The 18,213-nt window shown below is 42.8% G+C and overlaps 1 protein-coding gene across 5 annotated transcripts in view; it reads right to left on the reverse strand.

Moving 5' to 3' along the window:
* The window catches only part of NTNG1 (netrin G1), a 671,288-nt gene that overhangs the window by 56,819 nt on the left and 596,256 nt on the right, over positions 1–18,213 (reverse strand). For 2 of the 5 annotated variants that reach the window (XM_069232408.1, XM_069232412.1), the window contains exon 6: positions 10,799–10,966. The exons of the other annotated variants lie outside the window; for them this stretch is intronic. In XM_069232408.1, coding sequence (XP_069088509.1) covers positions 10,799–10,966 — 168 coding nt within the window. The remainder of the gene's footprint in view (positions 1–10,798; positions 10,967–18,213) is intronic. 5 annotated transcript variants of the gene reach the window in all.

Here is an 18,213-nt window from a genome sequence, read left to right on the forward strand (position 1 = left end):
GAACCCTGCAATTTGTCGTCAGCGTCCATTTTGTGTTGCCTTTCTGGGTATCCGAAATTGCAGCCGACGGTTGAGATGGAGAAAGGCGAGAGGTGAAGAGGTTACTTAGGCAAACATAACAATTTAGTCAATTAGCGAATGACGCTAATTAATGAAGTCGGAGGCCCACATGCAAAAATACATGGTGGAACGTTGAGCAGCAGAACGCCTCCGTGGGCGAGTGGGAAAAACCTGGCAGCGCTGTTGCTAATCAGGCTTGCAGAAGCTTCAACTGAAGAAAATAAGTCTGGAGTCAAAGTATGCAGCCAGGAAACGGCACCCTCCCCTCTTTTAAGAAAGTAAAACAAACCTAGTCGTAATGAGCTGGTGATAATTCAGAAATGAAATGGTTGGCCTTCTGTGCAAGCAACACATCAGGCTCATAGAGTCATATAGAAACTAGAAAATACCAATTTTGTGTGCACTGCCACATTAATATTTCATCAAAGTCCCCTGCAAGGCCTGTTTATCAAAGTGGTGCTGACATAAATTAACTGGTGCGACAAAAAAGCCTTCTGAAGATGCAGTAATTAAAATGTGAGAATCCCTTCAATCATCTGTAGAAGAGCAATATTCCTTCCGCGACTTCTTCCACCACAGGCCAGAGGTGATCGTGCAATGAAATTGAACATACCATGCATTTCACGTAATATTACAGGGGATCTGCACGGCTATTAGTGCGCGCGGGAGGCGCGGCGGCTGGACAAATCATGCGCTGATGGGAAATGTTGCTGAAGTGGACCAGCTTTTCCCACACTAGCAAGGCTTTCCTTCTGACACCGTGACATCCAAGGATTTTAATTGCATGCAATCACTGTGTCATTAAAAAAAAAAGTGATGCACCTTGGGACCGTTCGGTTTGGTTACTGTAGTCGGGGATTAATGGCTAGGAAACGTTAGCCACTGTAAACAGGCAACAAGGAAATGATTATTTTTGCTGCTATTAATAATGTCGAGCATGACCCCAGAGGGCATTCTCTAGCCATTAATGACTGAGTGATTTCACCCGGGGCCCGCATCTCCTCCTCTTCCATCATTATAAATGGAAAGGGAATACATATTTCTCTCCCCTTCAGGTATGGCTGCTGTTTGGAAATAAATGGAAAGGCCACTTCCAATGTATATGTAAGCAAGCTGCACCTTAACTCTCCACAGATAGGCTGCTGCATAGTCAGTGGCTAGTTACATATAAAATACAGTCTGACCCTTCACACCTCCCACAGGGCAGCACAGATTGTGTGCACTGCATGACATCTGCAGGAAACGCTCTCAGCCACAGTAGAACGCTCATCAGCGGATCTTGCAATTGGGAGCACAGTTATTTTCTGGAAATTGCTGCACTGCCCATAAATGAAGCCACCGCTGAAGCAAACGTGCTTCCATTTGATGGTAATAACCATATGACACAACCCAACCAAAACGTATCACTGTGAGAGGAACGATTATTTATATTCAGCGCATGTGTTTTCCTTATCGTTTGCCTTGCTGGTAATCATAGAATTTCCTGAGCATATTTCTGCTTCAATGCAAGCATGCAGCCAACACTAACAGTTACACCAATGCGTCAATTATGCGCTAGTATATGTCATTAGAATAAACTCTTCTCCAAAGTTTCTGAATTCTCAGACATGTAATTTCAAAGACAAGAGCAGAGCAGATGAGTACCAAAGAGCATTCAACTCCTCCCCTTCAAATTTGGATGGGTGTGAGAATGCCACACACACATTCATCCATATTCTCTCTCTCTCTCTCTCTCTCTCTCTCTCTCTCTCTCTCACCGGCCTATAAATACTCTACCACAACAAATAGAGAGAGAGGGCAATGTGGGGTTAAGAGGTATGTATATCACCCTAGAGTTATTCAAAACACTCCTAAAAATAAAATAATGCAAAATTTCAATGTGTAGTTCGGGAATCACAAATCTGGAACACATGCTTTACTGCTCTGAAAAAGATCACAATCATAAATGATTCACAAAAGCAGGATTGTACTCACTATCCTTATACAAAAAGCAATCATCATGATTGCTAGAGGTTCATGAAAATAAGCAAGACAAAAGGAAAATCTGCCAAAGGACTCGACTCTGCTGCATTTGAAAAGCTTGCGGGCTCCCTTCCAGGGGATCATGCATATGCTAGGACTTCTTCCCCTTCACAGAAGCCTGGGGATGCTGATTCCTCTAACTCAGGTAGCTCGGTGTACAAAGACAAGCCTGGTCCCAGAAAACGTAAGCGCTAAATGAGCCATGAAGAATCCACCAAACATTCCAAAGTGTTGCTTTTTGAACCAACGGATATCATTCACCCGCAATCCACCACCTGGCTCCCTCCACAAGAAATGACCGATTATGTCCAGTCTCATATTCATCAGGGCTTTGATAAAGACGTCAACGTGGGATTGCAGTCGGAATGCCCCAGGCCGGTTCTCCCCTGCAAGGTGACTGAAATCCTGAGGTGGACCCCACCATGTTTACTTTTCTTAAAAAATATTTAAAAGATCCAAAGAAGGGATTTGACAGTGAGTGGCACAACTGCCAGGATAAGTTGGTACATGTCACTAGCCCTCACAAAAATCCTGAAATTGTCTTCCAGACCAAGGATTCCGCCACCTCCATCGATCCTGAGGTCTTGGTGGGATGGGCCCAAGGGGCACTGTGCCAACTTGGCAATGCAAACTGTACAATTTCCACTAAGTGTAGATGCTCCATACTCATGCTCCAAAATCAGTCCTAAGCTTATGAGCTGGCATCTTCTGATGCAGGACCAGTGGTGCAAGATCTTTTCTTTGGGGCCTCGTTCCTCATGGAACTCACCACATTTTTCGTCATATACAGTTCTCTTGACAAAGCCCATGGTCCCCTCAACAAGGTGTTTCATCAATCCCTTTTTGACAGGGTAGGACACTTCAGGTGGCGTGTGCTCGGCAGAGGTTACTACCAAGGCCCGCAGCGAGACTACTACGAACATGGTAGAGGTGGTGGACATGACTCTTAGAACTCCACCTTCTACCCTTTCCGCAAACATGGCCACAGGAACCATTCCAGGACAGGGCGCTACAGAGGAGCGCAAACAACCTCCCAGGAATCTGGAGCTACAGGTCAGAATTATTCCTATCTTGGAGGTCTTTTTGGGGGGGCAGAACTGGTCTATTCCTGCACAATTGATGGATGTTAATCCAGGATTAATTGGTAATCAAGTCAGGACAGGGGTTCAAGTTGGAGTTTTACAACACTCCTTTTCAAGGTTCCCAGCCCTTCCTGATCTATTTATTTCAATAAACGCAAGATTTCATCACCTCAGAAATTCAGATTCTCCTAGAAAAAGAGGCTAGAGGGGTGACATCTCCTCATCCACACAGTTATCTCAGCTATATCATTCTAGTAGAAAAGAAAGGGTCATGCTTCGTCTGGTGCTCAAACAGAAGGACTTCAATGCTTGGTTAGTTTACCAGCACTTGAAAATGGAGGGCATTCATCTTTTACAGGATTTTCTTCAAGAAAGAGATTGGATGGTTCGTCAAAATTCAAAAGAATCATTCTTGACCAGCTCGATATCTGCCCCTTATCATCACTTTCTGCAGTTTTTGTGGCTAGGTTATTGCTGCAAGTTCAGGGTTCTTCCTTTTGGCCTCTCCTCCACACCATCGTGTTTCATAAAGATCATGAGGCTGGTCCCTTTGAACAAGGAGGTGTACACTTGATCGTCTACCTGGACAACACCACTGTTATGGCCCAGAGTACTCAGACAGTCATGTCTCACTTACAATTGACGAGTCTCCTTCTTCAGGTTCTGCATTTCATTATCAATGCCTAGAAGTCTGGAATTCAAGGTTTTTGGCTAGACTCAGTCTTAACGCAGCTAGTTCTGCCCCTTCAGAAGGTTTGGAATATCAAGAAGAATGAGGTCTGCGATTTGCAAACAGATGATACCCTTGATGTTGACAGCTTGGCATGTAGGGCTTTTAGCTGCTTCAATCAATGCCATTTTCCTGGGTACTCTCCACTACAAGGCTCTTCAACGGCTCAAGATCCTTCGCCTCTGCAGGAGTCTCAGTTACTTAGAGCAAGTTAATTTGTCACATGAAGCAGGACAGAAATTTTCATGGTGGTTGGATCACATGTAGGCCTGGAAAGGCAGAGGTGTCTTTGGCTCGACTCCAGGGATGATTATAGAATCGGATGCCAGCCGGAGAGGTTGGAGGGCGTGATGTGGCAAGATCTCCACAGGGGGCTGTTGGTTCAAGTCGGAGCTGTCCCTTCACATCAATTGTCTGGAACTACTTGTGGGGTCTTATTCAGAGCCTTTCTCCAGACAAGATGGATTGTTGTATCCTTCTGCAGATGGACAAGATTTCCACTACTAGGAAAGCGCAATGCAGCTGCAGATTTTACACTCTCGTCATCTATGATATTTAAGCAACTGGAAACTTAACCTGAAGGTCTTCTGTGCGATTCAACACTGGTGGGGCCCATGCTTGGTGGAGTTGTTTGCCTCTTGCCTCAGCTGATACCTTCAGAGCTTTTTAAGTTGGTACCTGGATCTGGAAGTGCAGGCCATGGATGCCTTCCTTCAGGACTGGTCCACCAGCCTGCGTTATGATTTTCCCTTGTCTATGATGATTCCCATGGTTCTTTCCCAGGTGAGGCATCAGAGAGCAGAAATGATTCTAGTGACTCCATTTTGGAAAGCCCAGGTGAGGTTTTTGGTACTCCTCGTATTGGCATGCGCCTGTTCGGTTTTGACTCCAATCTGTGGGAACCTGTTGCTGGATCCAGTGGGGCAACTTCATTCTTTGATCTGCTGGATATCTCTTGCTGATGGCATGAAAGAGACGCAGTCTCCCAGGCACTTGACAGGATGCTGCAGTCTTCACCGGGCAAGCCTAGTCTGATGGTACACATAAACAATAAACCTAAGCTTGGCGGCATTGGTGTGGTTGGTGCCATGAATGGGGTGCTGATCCCATTTGAGTAGATTGCTGTTTAGTAGTAATCCTTTTATCTTCTTTAGCATCTGCTGGTATGGCCTATCAGTCAGTTAAAAAATTTAAGTCCATGACTTCTGCAGTCAACTGCTTTTGGATGGTAAGCCCATTGGCGAATAGCAGATTGTAGGCTGGCTTTTTTGTGGTATTCGAATGTCCAAGCCCCTCAACCAAAGTATTCCACTCTCTGGGACATCAATATTGTTCTAAAATTTTTAGAGAATTGGCCGGATAATACAAATTTATTGCGCAAGCAGCTGTCGGCCAGCTGTCCTTAAGATCATTCCATCCCAGTAAAATTAGCTTACTGGAATCAAAATGTGGCTGTATGTTTTTCTCGTCCTGGGCAAGTGAAGGCTGAAATCTAAGCAAAAACCATTGAGCTGCTTGGTATTAGTCATTGTGCTGCAGGTGTAAACCACAACCCAGTGTGAAGGCACAATTGGAGACAGGAGGGAAATTAATGGTGTCTGCATTTTCATTTGTTTACAATGTACAAGGGTCCAGGCTTGGCTCGTGTTGGGGTTGAAGGTCAAAGAGGACCTCGCCCTGAGCCAGGCTCAAGCCTTCTACTACTCACCCACACCTTTTAGCGACCACCCCTACGCTCCCCAGAACACATAAAACAATGGCTTTTGGGGAAGCATCTCATGTCCATGGGAGCTTGGACATCCAGTCATGGAGCTCAACTATGGAATCCACTCTGTAGGTGTTCCCAGCTTACTTTGTGCTCAGCATGCGGCATCGCACTTCCCCAGGTAACCGTGGGGAGACTTCGAACATTTCATGACACAGAATAACACTGAGTTGGCTGGTCTGAATGACTTAAATTACTAGATTGCAGGTTGTTAGGTGTCAGAGATTGGGACCGGGGCAGTGCATAAACAATTCATGCCTTACAACAGTACAGCGGACAAACGCGCACCTGATGCATTATTAGGAATATGCAACAAATAAATGCAATTTAAAGAATAATGTGTCTCTGAGCGGCTCCTCCAGATGCTATTTGAAACCCTACAAATGATAAGGGGGCGCGAAGTCACTGATTGCAACGTTATTAAACATATATCCGATTCTATTCGCTTTTTTGGAAAGGTTTACAACTCTCTTACATAGATGTCCTGGTTTCTGTTGTCCACAGCACACAGCATTTAGACTGCAGCTGTTCTATTCCAGCGCAGAGCAATTGGCAGAAAAGCTAATTGTATTTAACAGGATGCTATTAGCTCACAAGTTCCTCGTTGGCACGCCTAGGTTCATATTATCTCAGCCTCATTAATTTCACACAAAAACGGGAATTTTAGTTTAAGCGGTGCCAAACAGAGCAAAACATGAGTCAGAGAGAAAGACGCGTGTATGTGTTTTTCAGTGACAGAGACTGGTGAGAGTGTCTGTGAGCAGTTTGTGCCAAACGTGCACCTTTGTATCCTTCCTTGTATTCCTGTGTTCGGTTTTATATGTGTGCCCTCGTATATTTTTTACGCACGTTTCTGTCTGGTGTGCGGATTTGTAATGTGCACTCATTAGATGCGCTTGTGTCAAAGTCCTGTATGTCATTAAATGATTTATTCCACATTCCAGACAGTAGTTAAAAACACCTCCTACATATGAATGTATGAGGTTATGCTTCTAAATTAGGGGCATATTTATACCTGGTTTGCGCTGAATTAGCATCAGTTTTTTTACGCTAATTCAGCACAAACCTAACTCCATACACGTCTAGCGCCAAAGTTATGGAGTTAACGTCTTTTTCTGGACAGGAAAACTTGCCTTGCGTTAATGAGATGCAAGGTAGACATTCCCGTCCAGAAAAGGACGATATGGCCTTAACGCCATTTATCCCCGTGCTAAAATCCAACACAGGGGGATGGGGGCCTTAAATAATGGTGCTAAGCTTGCTTAGTGCCATTCTTTAACGACAGGTATGGGCAGGCATTAGGGGACCTGTAGGCATATTTCCATGGTCAGAGACCATGGGGATTGTGCGCCAGGAAATGGCGCTCCACTGCTTACAGACAATTTTTTTGCCTCTAAACAGTGTAGCGCCATAATTCGGCACACAAGCTCCTGTTTCTCCTACGCCTCCCCCATCCTGTTAGTGTCCTTTACCATTCCATAGATATGGCGCCCTGCCGGCGTCCAGGAATGGCACTAGCTGGGGCTATACTTTTTCATACAAAACTGCACTAACGCAGTTTTGTGTGAAAAAGTATAAACCAGGCCCTGAGTGCTGTACTTTTCAGTCCTTGGCAGTGAGTAAAAGCCCATTTTCTACCTAAGGCACCCACACCTGCGGATTTTTTGGCTTACCATTCAGTGCACTGCTTTACTATCCACCCCTGTTCTGAGGCGCATGATAAAAGAATACAACATACTTCATAACAATTATGCCAAATATGTATGCTCTAATTTGCCCCGTACTGGTGGAAGTCCTCGGCAGGAAGGTAGCCTTATGACCAAACAGAATTCTATCAAAGGCTGTATAGCAGCCAGCTAGTAAAATAAGAAGTCCATAATTTTAGCTTCTTGGATTGGACTCTCCTCATTGTTCAGAACATTTTTCTTTTCTTCTTGCGGGATACTCCTTGCGAGCTTCATGCAGAACTGAGCCCAAGGTGGTTTTTGATGTCACATTAACAATGAGACTTCAAAACAAACACTGTGGTGGCTTAGCCCTTTCCACCAGCGTATGCTGTCACACACCTTCCAGTGGAAGGCTCTTCCAAGACGAGGGACAGACTTTAATGGCACTGTTGTATTTTAAGCAAACTGTATCACAACAACTCACTAAGTATGGGTCTTCCTGGTAGTTGTAGGTTCCAGTGGCCAAGGATCCTTCTATCTGTAACATCTGTTTATGGAATTCCAACAATGGTGTTAAATGTTGGAATAATCTCCCGATTGGTAAGGTATTCATCTCTGATGTCTTGGGTTTGAGTTATATGATGCAACAGATAATAATACCTGCATATTCTCAGAGCAAAAGTTTTAAACCTATCAATTGAAGAAATATCTGTGGGAGTGCATTAAGGAAGTCAGTTAGAGTTTGGTGGATGCCTAGACTTGAGACTACTCCACCACATTTGAAGGGAGGGAATCAGAGGTTTTCTGATAGTACAATGCCAGCTGGGACTCCTGTGTGAGGCATGAAGTTCCAAAGCAGAAGAGGAAATTCATGGATCCAACTTGCTGGGAGAAAACTTCCTATATGTCAGAAGTATTTTTTGGTTGTTTTAAAAAAAACATTTTGTTTTCCCGAAAACAAATGAAAAAACACGGCATCTATTTTACAAAGTTCTCTACCCTCTGTGCATCTGCTTCGCTGGCGACTGCACTTAAGGCTTTAGAGATCTCTAGCTGACAGGCAGGGATCTCTATCTTTGACAGATGGGTAACGGTGTAAAGGCCATAACCTCTACCGACCTTGTGGGCTGCTCACCCCACTCACCCAGATAAGCCTCTTAATAGCCAGGTTTATCACCACTGAGGCACTGAGGCTGTCCCCCAAAAAATAACATGACAGCCTCAACATAAAGGGAAATGGTCGAACAATAGGTTCCATCATTCCCTTGGCACACATGACTATTTCTCTGGTCAAGGAGTTTATACTAGCGTCTTTTATCATTTGACTCGTACAATAAGTTCACTGGAGCTGAGTACACTCTTCTTTCAGGTCTTTGTTCAATAATGTATCTGGTAAACATTTCTATTGGCAATATATGCATTACTTTTCTGTTGGATGTGTGTGTGTGTATATGTCTGTGCGTGTGTGTGTACCTGTACAGTGTGTGTTATGAATGTGTAAGCCTACTGTGAGAGGTGGGTGTGCAATGAATGGGGATAATGTGTCTGTATACAGTACATGCCTATCTAAAGCTGCTAGCCACACTGACAGGATAGCTGCCATTGAGTGTATATTGTTTACTAATAATGCATTTCATATGAATGTTTTTCATGTGTACATTAAGAATTACGAACGCCAATGTATGCAAAAGTCTAATGAGAGTAAAGTAAAACATTTTGCATAATTTGTTTTTTATATATGAAATCTGAACATTCCTTCAAATAATTAACAAAGATACGTTGTCAAGCTCAGGGCACAAGTCAGGATGCACGCAGGTAGACAGTGTCTACCCACTATTTTCACAAGGTGGAAGTCACCCCCCTGCTAAGAAGCTGAGCCCAAGTGAAGTAAGCAGAACTTGTCCCAGTGTAATTCTTCAACACGGGATACATTTAGCAGCCCCTGCACTGTTCACTGCTTTCCGCCAAACAACAATATGCAGGCGGTGGAAGAGCTTTTTTTTTTATTTTTCCCTCCAGCTGGGACCAAGTCAAAGGGCTGATTTAAAGACCTTCAGCTCTCTTTGTGTGTGTGTACAATCCTATCTGGGAGCTATATGTAGCCTCGCGCCTAGCTGCTAGAGCAGTGGAGGGGAAACAGACACACAGCTTGTTATCACTTCACAAGCATTTCAGGGAAACTACGATTTGGAAGAAAGCTTTTGACTTTGTTCAATCCCTGCATAAAAGACCACACGTTGCAAGAATGTCAGCTGTGTCAGACTGTGTGAGTATTTGCATGAATAGCCATTTAAATACCCATTTTTTAAATTGAATTATTTTACAGATGCCACTTCATGTGGTGTCACTTCCATTGATGCCACATGCGATGTAACGCACAGTGATGCCACAAACCACAATGTCACTTGCATACTGTATAAATTAGTTAGTCCCCCAACTCTAGGACTTGTGCCCTGGCCAAACATCACTTGTAAAAACTAATGTAAATTCTGTATGGTCTGGACTGTGTAGGCCCCTCCCTGTCTTGCTCAATTGCACACTGCAAAGGGGCTCCCTGGTGACACTGATATCTAAGTTCATGGGAAAACCTGTACACCATATATTTTCCTTCTACAGGCTTTGAGAATAACTAAAGACGCACGTTACAGGCTGATAACCCTGCAGAAAGTATAAAACAGCCCGAAGCCAAAAATAAGAATGATCTCGAATCTGATTGCTGGCAAAGATGAAACAGTGTTCCTAAGGTGCTTTAGCATAGTAGATGTGTCCAGTGCTGCAAAAGGTTTGGCCACATCCTGAACGATGCTAGTTATTCTGCATTATCAGGGTGTGGCACCATGTTAACCATTCACATTTATATCACGTCTGTATCCCCAGGACGTTGAGCTGGAGCATGCGCCAGTGTTGAAAGCAATTTTGGAACATTGTGAAATGTGAAAATCAAAAGATCATTTCATATTCATGCTTTTGCTCAATTTCTTTCCGTGAGAGATGCACGTTCCTCCATTTCATCATGCCATTCTGCAGAATATGTCCACTTACTGCCGGAAGCTCAAAAACATGGCTGCTGCCGCTCTCTCTCCGGTGCCACGTGCCATTTAGATCTAATGAACGTCATTTCCCGGCTCCTCCGCTTCAGCAGCAGCCAATGATTATCGCTTGGAATCTGTTTATGCAAAGCCCTGCACACATTTGCTCTGGGTAATTTTGCTCCGGATCTTAACGGTACAGTATGCTTTCTCTGAGGAGTACTTGGTGAAAATGTATGACATGTCACAGATGTCTGTAAGTTTCGTAGGGGTGATGCCACTCCAGGAAAGTTGGCGAAGAGGCTTATTTTAGCCTGCTCTGCGTATACAGCTTTGCAAAGAAAACATCATTCGGTCTCATTCTCAAACAAAGGACATGGTTATCCTAAGCACTACAAGCTCAAAAGGCACAGAAGAAAAGTCGGAATTGTAAGAAGACTGACCTATGCACACATTCTCATCATCCAGCTTTGCTGAAGTGTTTCTGAAGTAGCCGGGCCTGCACAACTGACACTGCTGCCCTCTAGTGTTGTGTTTACAGTTCACGCAAACGAAGACATATATCAGGTCGATGTAAGTGCACCGGTTGGAGTGTCCGTTGCATTCACAGTCTTGCAAGGAAGAACAGAAATGTATACACAATGTATACATTAGAGAGTATTAGCACACTGCATGCTCGGTTAAAATGGATTATGAGGGAAAGATGGCTGAATGGGAGCACAGGCATGTTCATCACTGAGAAACACAGGGGTAACAAACATCAGACGAGCATGGATGAAGCACACGTTTCAGGCACGTAAGATGCAAGATGACCAGACGCTGGTAAGATGGCGGTATGGTGTGCAGGGTTTTAGTCTGACCAAATGAACCTGACGTTTTTGCAGTTGTAAACCTTATGGGAGATTTAGAAACATGAATTTCTTTATGTATATTTGTGAAGAAATGTCCAAAGTACACCTTCAAACCTTTCTGTATTTAAACCATCTAGCAGGTAAGAAATATTGAGTGAGTGAGCAATGCAATCTGGTTATTCTCGTTTAATTAACCTTTCTGACCCAACACGTATGATCCTTATAACTAAATATTAGGATATTTTTCCTTTATGTTACATTTCCCACTAGCATTATTCAGCACTGGAGGTTTAAAGAAAAACCAATGAATTCATGGAATAGTTATCAGCTCGAATCTGCTATATAAAAACGTACATACAAGTTTGTAAATCCCTGTACGTTTACATTTTTGTCTTACAAGTAAGGTTGTGTCTATTGATGTATAAGGCGTTGAAACAAAAATTACATTTAGTATTTTCAAAGTACAAAGTCAGGTTTATTGCCCTTCGTTCATTTTCCTCAAAAAGCCCCCCACTACTCCTCGCTTCACAGCGCACGTTTTGCCTTACTACGAGCTGTTTTTTCTGTTCGAATTTTGCCAAATTTTCCTGTCTAAAAGCAAACGTGGAAAAACTCAGGATATGCATTCTATCCATCACTTCACAATTTGGCTGGAAAAACGCGTTGCACTCCAAATGAGTGAATCTATTCTTGGCTAATTTTGCCAGGGGACCCATGGAACTCATATAGAGCGTTTACCTCAAATAACGAGTCTTAAAATGCTCAGATATTCTCACTCAAACACGACCACAACCACGGCCATTTTGGTTTCTTTAATGGCCCAGAACAGGATGGCTGTCCCATCATTACACAAAGGCACACTATGACAGATCATATGTGTATATCTGTGGAAGTTACCAATTATGAGTAATGTGAAAATTAATGTTTCTTCTCCATCATGCTTTCCTGTGCAAGTGTATTTGGTTGGTAGAGCGTTGGGCTCGAGAGCCTATAGGCTTATGATGAATCTATCTATGGTGATGTTATCGTCATAACAGTTGTGTCAGAAAAACAATACACATTGCAGATATTCGCTTTATAAAGCCAGGAAGAGCAATATCCCAGAGACTGGTATTGCAGCAGCCCTACATATTAGAGCAATTTCTAGGAAAATCTGGCAGGCTATGCTTTTTGTTTTATGGTAGTTATAATCCACATACAAAACCCATGCTTAAAATAGTTTCCTATGACACAAGAACTGTACCCAAAAATATATCACCAATTTTAAGTCTTTTGTTATATTAATGTAGAACCCAAGGGCACACCTGGGACCCTGTTTAATGATTACAGAGCCCATCATGGCATCATGAGAACTTTGATGTGCACGGGCATATCATCTTTTTCCTATTATTCATTTTAGACATCCAACTTGAAAGAACATTTTGTCTGGGTCAATTGCTCGGGATACGCATTTATGATGTAAACTAAAACGCTGATGAAGATAATCATAAGACATTTCCATGAAGATGGGACCAGTCTTTGCAACCAAATGATTCAGATCTTATGCTCTATTGAAAAATATGATTACTTGTATTAATGTAATTAGGAATATTTTACAAAGCATCAAAACAGACTCAATTAATTCATTTGATAACTTATAACTTAAGTCTTTAAGGAAATTCGAATCAGGATTGACACTGCTTTGCCGAATTTATTGATCTGTTGTTTAAACTGGTCTCCATTGAGATGGTGGTGGTGACTAATGAAGGATTTTTAGACTGTGTATGCAAGGGTCCACAACCATTACAAGATAAAGTTGCATTTTCATCTGCCATATTTTGTCTTTGTTGTGTTTCTTGTAAGTAGCCTTGCAATATTCTTTTTTATGTCGAATAAGCTAATAAAATTAAATTTGAAACTTGAATATTGGGAACCTGCATGGGCGAAAATGTAATGAATTTTGTGAAGAACAGGAACAGCCATTTGTGAGGATTTCAAACCTCCACCCAGATGCTTGAAATAGTGGATGTTGGGTGGTTCTTCTAGGCTTGTAGCTGTTGAGAAATTGCTGTAATGTAGCTGGCAAAATGGTGTGAGAGACAAAACTGTAATCTTACTCTTAGTGTTTCTTAGATTCCCATCAGGTAAGTAAAACAAATTCAACCAGAAATTGATCCTTGTAAGAAATTCGAGTGTTAGTTGAGGAGAGTGAGAACCCACCTCAATAGAAAACACAGTCCTTGTCAAGGTGAACCACAAATTTCACTAAATAAACCTGTGCTTAACCTTCTGGTAGCTTGGCACCAAGCAGCGAGGCTTAACTGAGAGGAAATACGTAAAATATTTATGCAGTACTCAAACAGTAATAAAGTGAAAACATAACAGAAGAAAAATCCCAATCCAATAAAAAAAATATAGAATATTTTAATAAGTGAAATGACACCAAAACAACAAAAATTCAATGAATGGAACAGGAGATGTGAATTTTTAACCCTTTCATTGCTAGGCCTTCCCTCCTCGATGCCTCCTCATGCTAAGAATTTTTTTTTACTATATGGGGTAGTTTGCACTTAGGCCGTCATAACTTTTTGTCCTCATAGGCTATCCACGCCAAATTTGCATTCTTTTTTCCCAATATCCTGGGAATTCTAAAGTTATCCAGAGTTTGTGGATTCTCTGTGAGGGGGCTAAGAAACTAGCCAAAATATAGCTAATTCTTGAGTTTTTTGGAGGGAAAATAGAAAAAAGTGCTCTGGATAAAAGTTTCCCTTTTTTAAAATAAAAATGGCATCATCAAATGGTTTGCTGTGCTAAAAGCACCTTCTTTCGAACTCTCAGGGACATGCAGAGCTGAATTAAAAAACAACTTTAGATAGGGCTAATTGCCCCATTTGCCTCTGGGAGGCAGAAAGACTGTATTAAAAAAACAACAAGAGGGAGCACATGCCCTTGCCCAAGGGACTGCTCCCCCCCCTGGTGTCTAGTGGGTAGATCCCTGTATAGTTATTGCCTTCCTGCAGCAATCCCCAAGCAGGGTTTCACTTGGGAATGGTAGCACTGGAAAGGGGAGGGTCTCCCCTTTCTAATGACACCTCCTCTGTCTGAATTGGTGGTCAGGGGGCTGAGATATGCCCCCAAGCACCGATGTAGTGAAAATGAAATGAGCTGAATGGCACATTCCACTTTCACTTTCAATGTAGTGAGGTCAGTACGCTGATCTTCATTACATTGAAAAAAAATATCTTGGGCTGCAGGGGAAGCTCTTCTCCAGCTCCTGAGGCTGAAACTCAAAAAAGGGAAATCCCTCTGGGGTTCACACCAGAGGGATTTCCTGCCTCGTGCCTGAGGACGGCTTAGAGCCACCCCCAGCACACAAGCACTAGTGTGGAGGATGACACAGAGCTATAATCCAGACTGAAGGAGTTAAAGTTTGAACACAAAATAGCATCATAAGGTACAAAGCCTGATTGCGTTTATCTGGTCGTGCTAGACCAGGACAAAGTCAAAAATTAAGGCTGACAGTGATGGACCACTGGTAGAACCATGTTTGTCCTGGTGGAAAGTTTTCCTTCTGTCTTACAAACATTTACGAATAAAAAGTGGTTGTCAATGAGCCATCAGAAGGCAAGCTGAAATCTTGATGATGGCAGGCTGCTGAAGAGCAGGGTCCCGGTGCAGTTGCTATTGAAGGTGGGAAATCTCCAAGAAGGCGAAGTCAAAAATCCATGCCCTGGAAGGCCTCGACATCAATTGGACACTACCCAGCGTCAGTCCCAATGAAGTCTTTCACGTTCTGACTTTAAAACATTTCTGGAAGTCTTCCAGTTTTGGGGACAGGAAGAGTAGATTCTAACACCAGCCAATTGTCCAGGACATGGGAGCAACACGTGGGGGTTAGGACTCACTGCAACAGAAGCCAGGAGCATGGCCCAGAACAGGTTCAGTTGAAACTGGTCAGCTGGGCAATTGGAGGGAGAAGGACCTCTGGGAGCTTATTCTGTCTTTATAGTTCAAACAGTTCAGCCAACAGACTCTTGGAGTCCTGAGTTCAAGACAATAAAAACTTACTAAAAGTGTAATTTCCCAAACAGTAATATAAAATCTGACTTGACCATTACATTACATTTTTAATTACTAATAAAATTTGTCATTGAACCATTTTTGTAGCTGCTCCCAAACTGAAATTAAGCACTATAAGTTTTTATAGTGTAACCCAGTATTTTACTATGGGATAGACAGTCTTGCCACATTGAAAACAACTTTGGAGGTTTTTTACTGCTAGGACATGTAAAGCATTAAATAGATATACCCTACCTTTAAAACATCACACACCCTACCCCATGGATATTTAGCGCCTACATTAAGAGCGAATTATAAGTATTAAAAGGAACGCTTAAGCCTGACAAAAGGTTTGTTGAGCCAGGTCGAAATGCAGTGTAAAACTACTGCACACTCAGGCTGGAGTGGCAGGCCTGGAGACATGTTTTACAGTGCTACTTTAGTGGGTGGCACATTGAGTGCTGCAAACCACTAATAGCATTGACTTTACAGCCCCTGGATATACATGGTACCATTTCCTAAGGATGTACAAGTAAATTAAATGTTCCAATAATGGGTATGCCAATTCTAACATGTTTGGAGAGGAGAGTACAGGCACAAGCACTTTACAACTGGTTAGCAGGAGTAAGGTGTGCAAAGTTCAATGAACAGCAAAAACGGTTTTAGAAAAAGAAGACAAAAACCTGGAAAATGCCATGCAAATGATAGTCATTGCCAACAGATCTCTTTATTAAATATATTCTTTTTTCTTCTATAACTTTTTAGCGGTGTCTTGCGTGTAGTTACAGAATGTGAGCCCAGTCAAGAGCAACAGACCATTATAACAACCCAGAGGCAATGATTCCGATCCAAGTTCATTTACAGAGTTAAAAAAAAGAGGGAATACTGTAACTGACAGAGGGTAAGGTGGTTTCCACTGGCCGAGATGTAAAGAGCTTTGAAGAGCTGGATTTTCAGTATTTTCCTGAACTGGAGGGTGTTTGAAGCAATTTTGATGGTTCTGGTGATGTTATTCTAGATCCTGGATGCTTAAATGGAGAAACCTGTTTCTTTTAATTTCTTACTTTTCTTCCTCTCAGGTCGGGTACTGTGCCTGGATGAGAATGTGTAATGATCCACCAGAGATGGTTAGTGAGTTTAACAGATAGGCATGGGTGGCATTCATAGAGGCGTTGTATACGATGCAACTGATCTTGAAAATGTTGTAAACAGGCAATGTTGTCTCAGTGGGATTCCGTTAGGGTAAGAGTGGAGTAGTTGAAATTCTTCAGGCCTTTAGGAACCATGATGTATGCACAACAAGTACACCACAAGACACAGATTAACAGATTGTTTAACAGATTGTTTATTTATTGCACAGTTACTTAAAATCATTAAAAACTAAAAACCTTTATATGTTGTTAAAAACACTGTAGTAAAAGTAACAACACCGACTTGATAAATCATTCAATAACAGCAGACTTGGAGTTCATTTCAGCTTCAAAAACAAAGTCGTAATTTAGCAGGCAGTCATTGTAAAAGTACAGCCCTCGAGCAATCCCTTAATGGTTGCTGGGGGCTCAGCAATGCTGCTGCTGCTTCCATGAACTTTATGTAGTGAGCTGCTGCTTGCGCCAGTTCCCCTATCAGACAGATTTCTAGGGCTTGTTGGCAAGTCTGGACGTGTAGAGTTTGCCAAAGCGGCCGAAGCCAGAACTTTCTTAATGGTATCAATTCCTCACAGATGCATAGCACTTGGGTCAAAGATTCTTCACTCTTGGCACAAAGGTGACATTGCTTGTCCTCCTCCTCTGAGTTACTCCACCCTTACCAATATGCCTTCAAGGGGACTAGCCTAAAGTGCCAGCCCATTAATTGTTGTTTTATGGTTGGATTAATGGGCAACGATAAGTAGAGCAGCAGAGATCCTGGCTCATACAACATTAGACCAGTCTGCCATGGCTCTGTTTTTTCACTCCATGTGCATCTTGCTCTGTTGAGATTAGCATGGCTTTTTTGATCAACAATTTGGCTGCCACAGGTGCCGGAAGCCCACTGGTCCAGATCGTGTGTGTCTCTAGATTCTCCAAGGCCTGGGTGAGAAACTAATTGCAGTTTGTTTCCGGCTTGCTTATTAGCTTCTGATCATGCACTGCCGCACCTGCTAGGCTTTCAAACTATAAGCTAAAAACTTGGCTTTTAGCAGACACTGTTTCCAGACTAGTCCAAACTCTAGCCGGATTTGAGCATGTGAAGTGCAATTTGAGAGCCAAAAACCCTTCTATAGCATGACGTCTGTGTTCTGTCTAGCCAGTTGGCCATTTTATTTCTAAAGGTCAGAGCCCCATAAGCCACAGAGGGGAGGAGTTTACATCTTATTACCCTAAACAGTGGCGATAGATCCAGGGTAATCATAATTTTTTTTCTATGCAGAAGGCCCTTTGTTGGGAGTCGGCAACCCCCTGATGAGCAGTGATGTGAACTGCCAAACTTCCCCTGTGGTCCAGCCAGACTCCCAAATATTTATAGAAAGTCACCACTTCAACAGCCTTTCCATCAATGAACCATGCTCCCTTTTATGTCAGCTTCAGTGAGATTATCTTTTGGTTATATTCACTGTGAAGCAGTTGGCCTTACATAAGCCTGTTAGCACTGTAAAGAGTATCTGGAGGCCAATCGGAGTTTGGTCTAGCAGGACTGTGTCATCTCCACACTGGAATGATTGAATTTCGAGGCCAGACAATTTGGGTGGAAATGCTCTCACTGACACCAGGTGGTCTGGAAGGTCTGCCAGATACAGATTGAATAGAAGTGGTGCCAATATGCAACCTTGCTTCAAGCCCCTGTTTGCCCGGATTTTGCTTGGGGTGGCCCATCCAGTACTAACCCTTACCTTTGCCAGGTAGCTGAATAGAGGGTAATAATTGCTTTCAGCAGGTTCTGTGAGGTGACCCAGTTGCTTAGTTTTGCCCAAAGTTTTCTCCGAGACA

Source organism: Pleurodeles waltl, chromosome 4_2 (assembly GCF_031143425.1).
Source record: "Pleurodeles waltl isolate 20211129_DDA chromosome 4_2, aPleWal1.hap1.20221129, whole genome shotgun sequence".
NCBI classification, from domain to species: Eukaryota; Metazoa; Chordata; class Amphibia; order Caudata; family Salamandridae; genus Pleurodeles; species Pleurodeles waltl.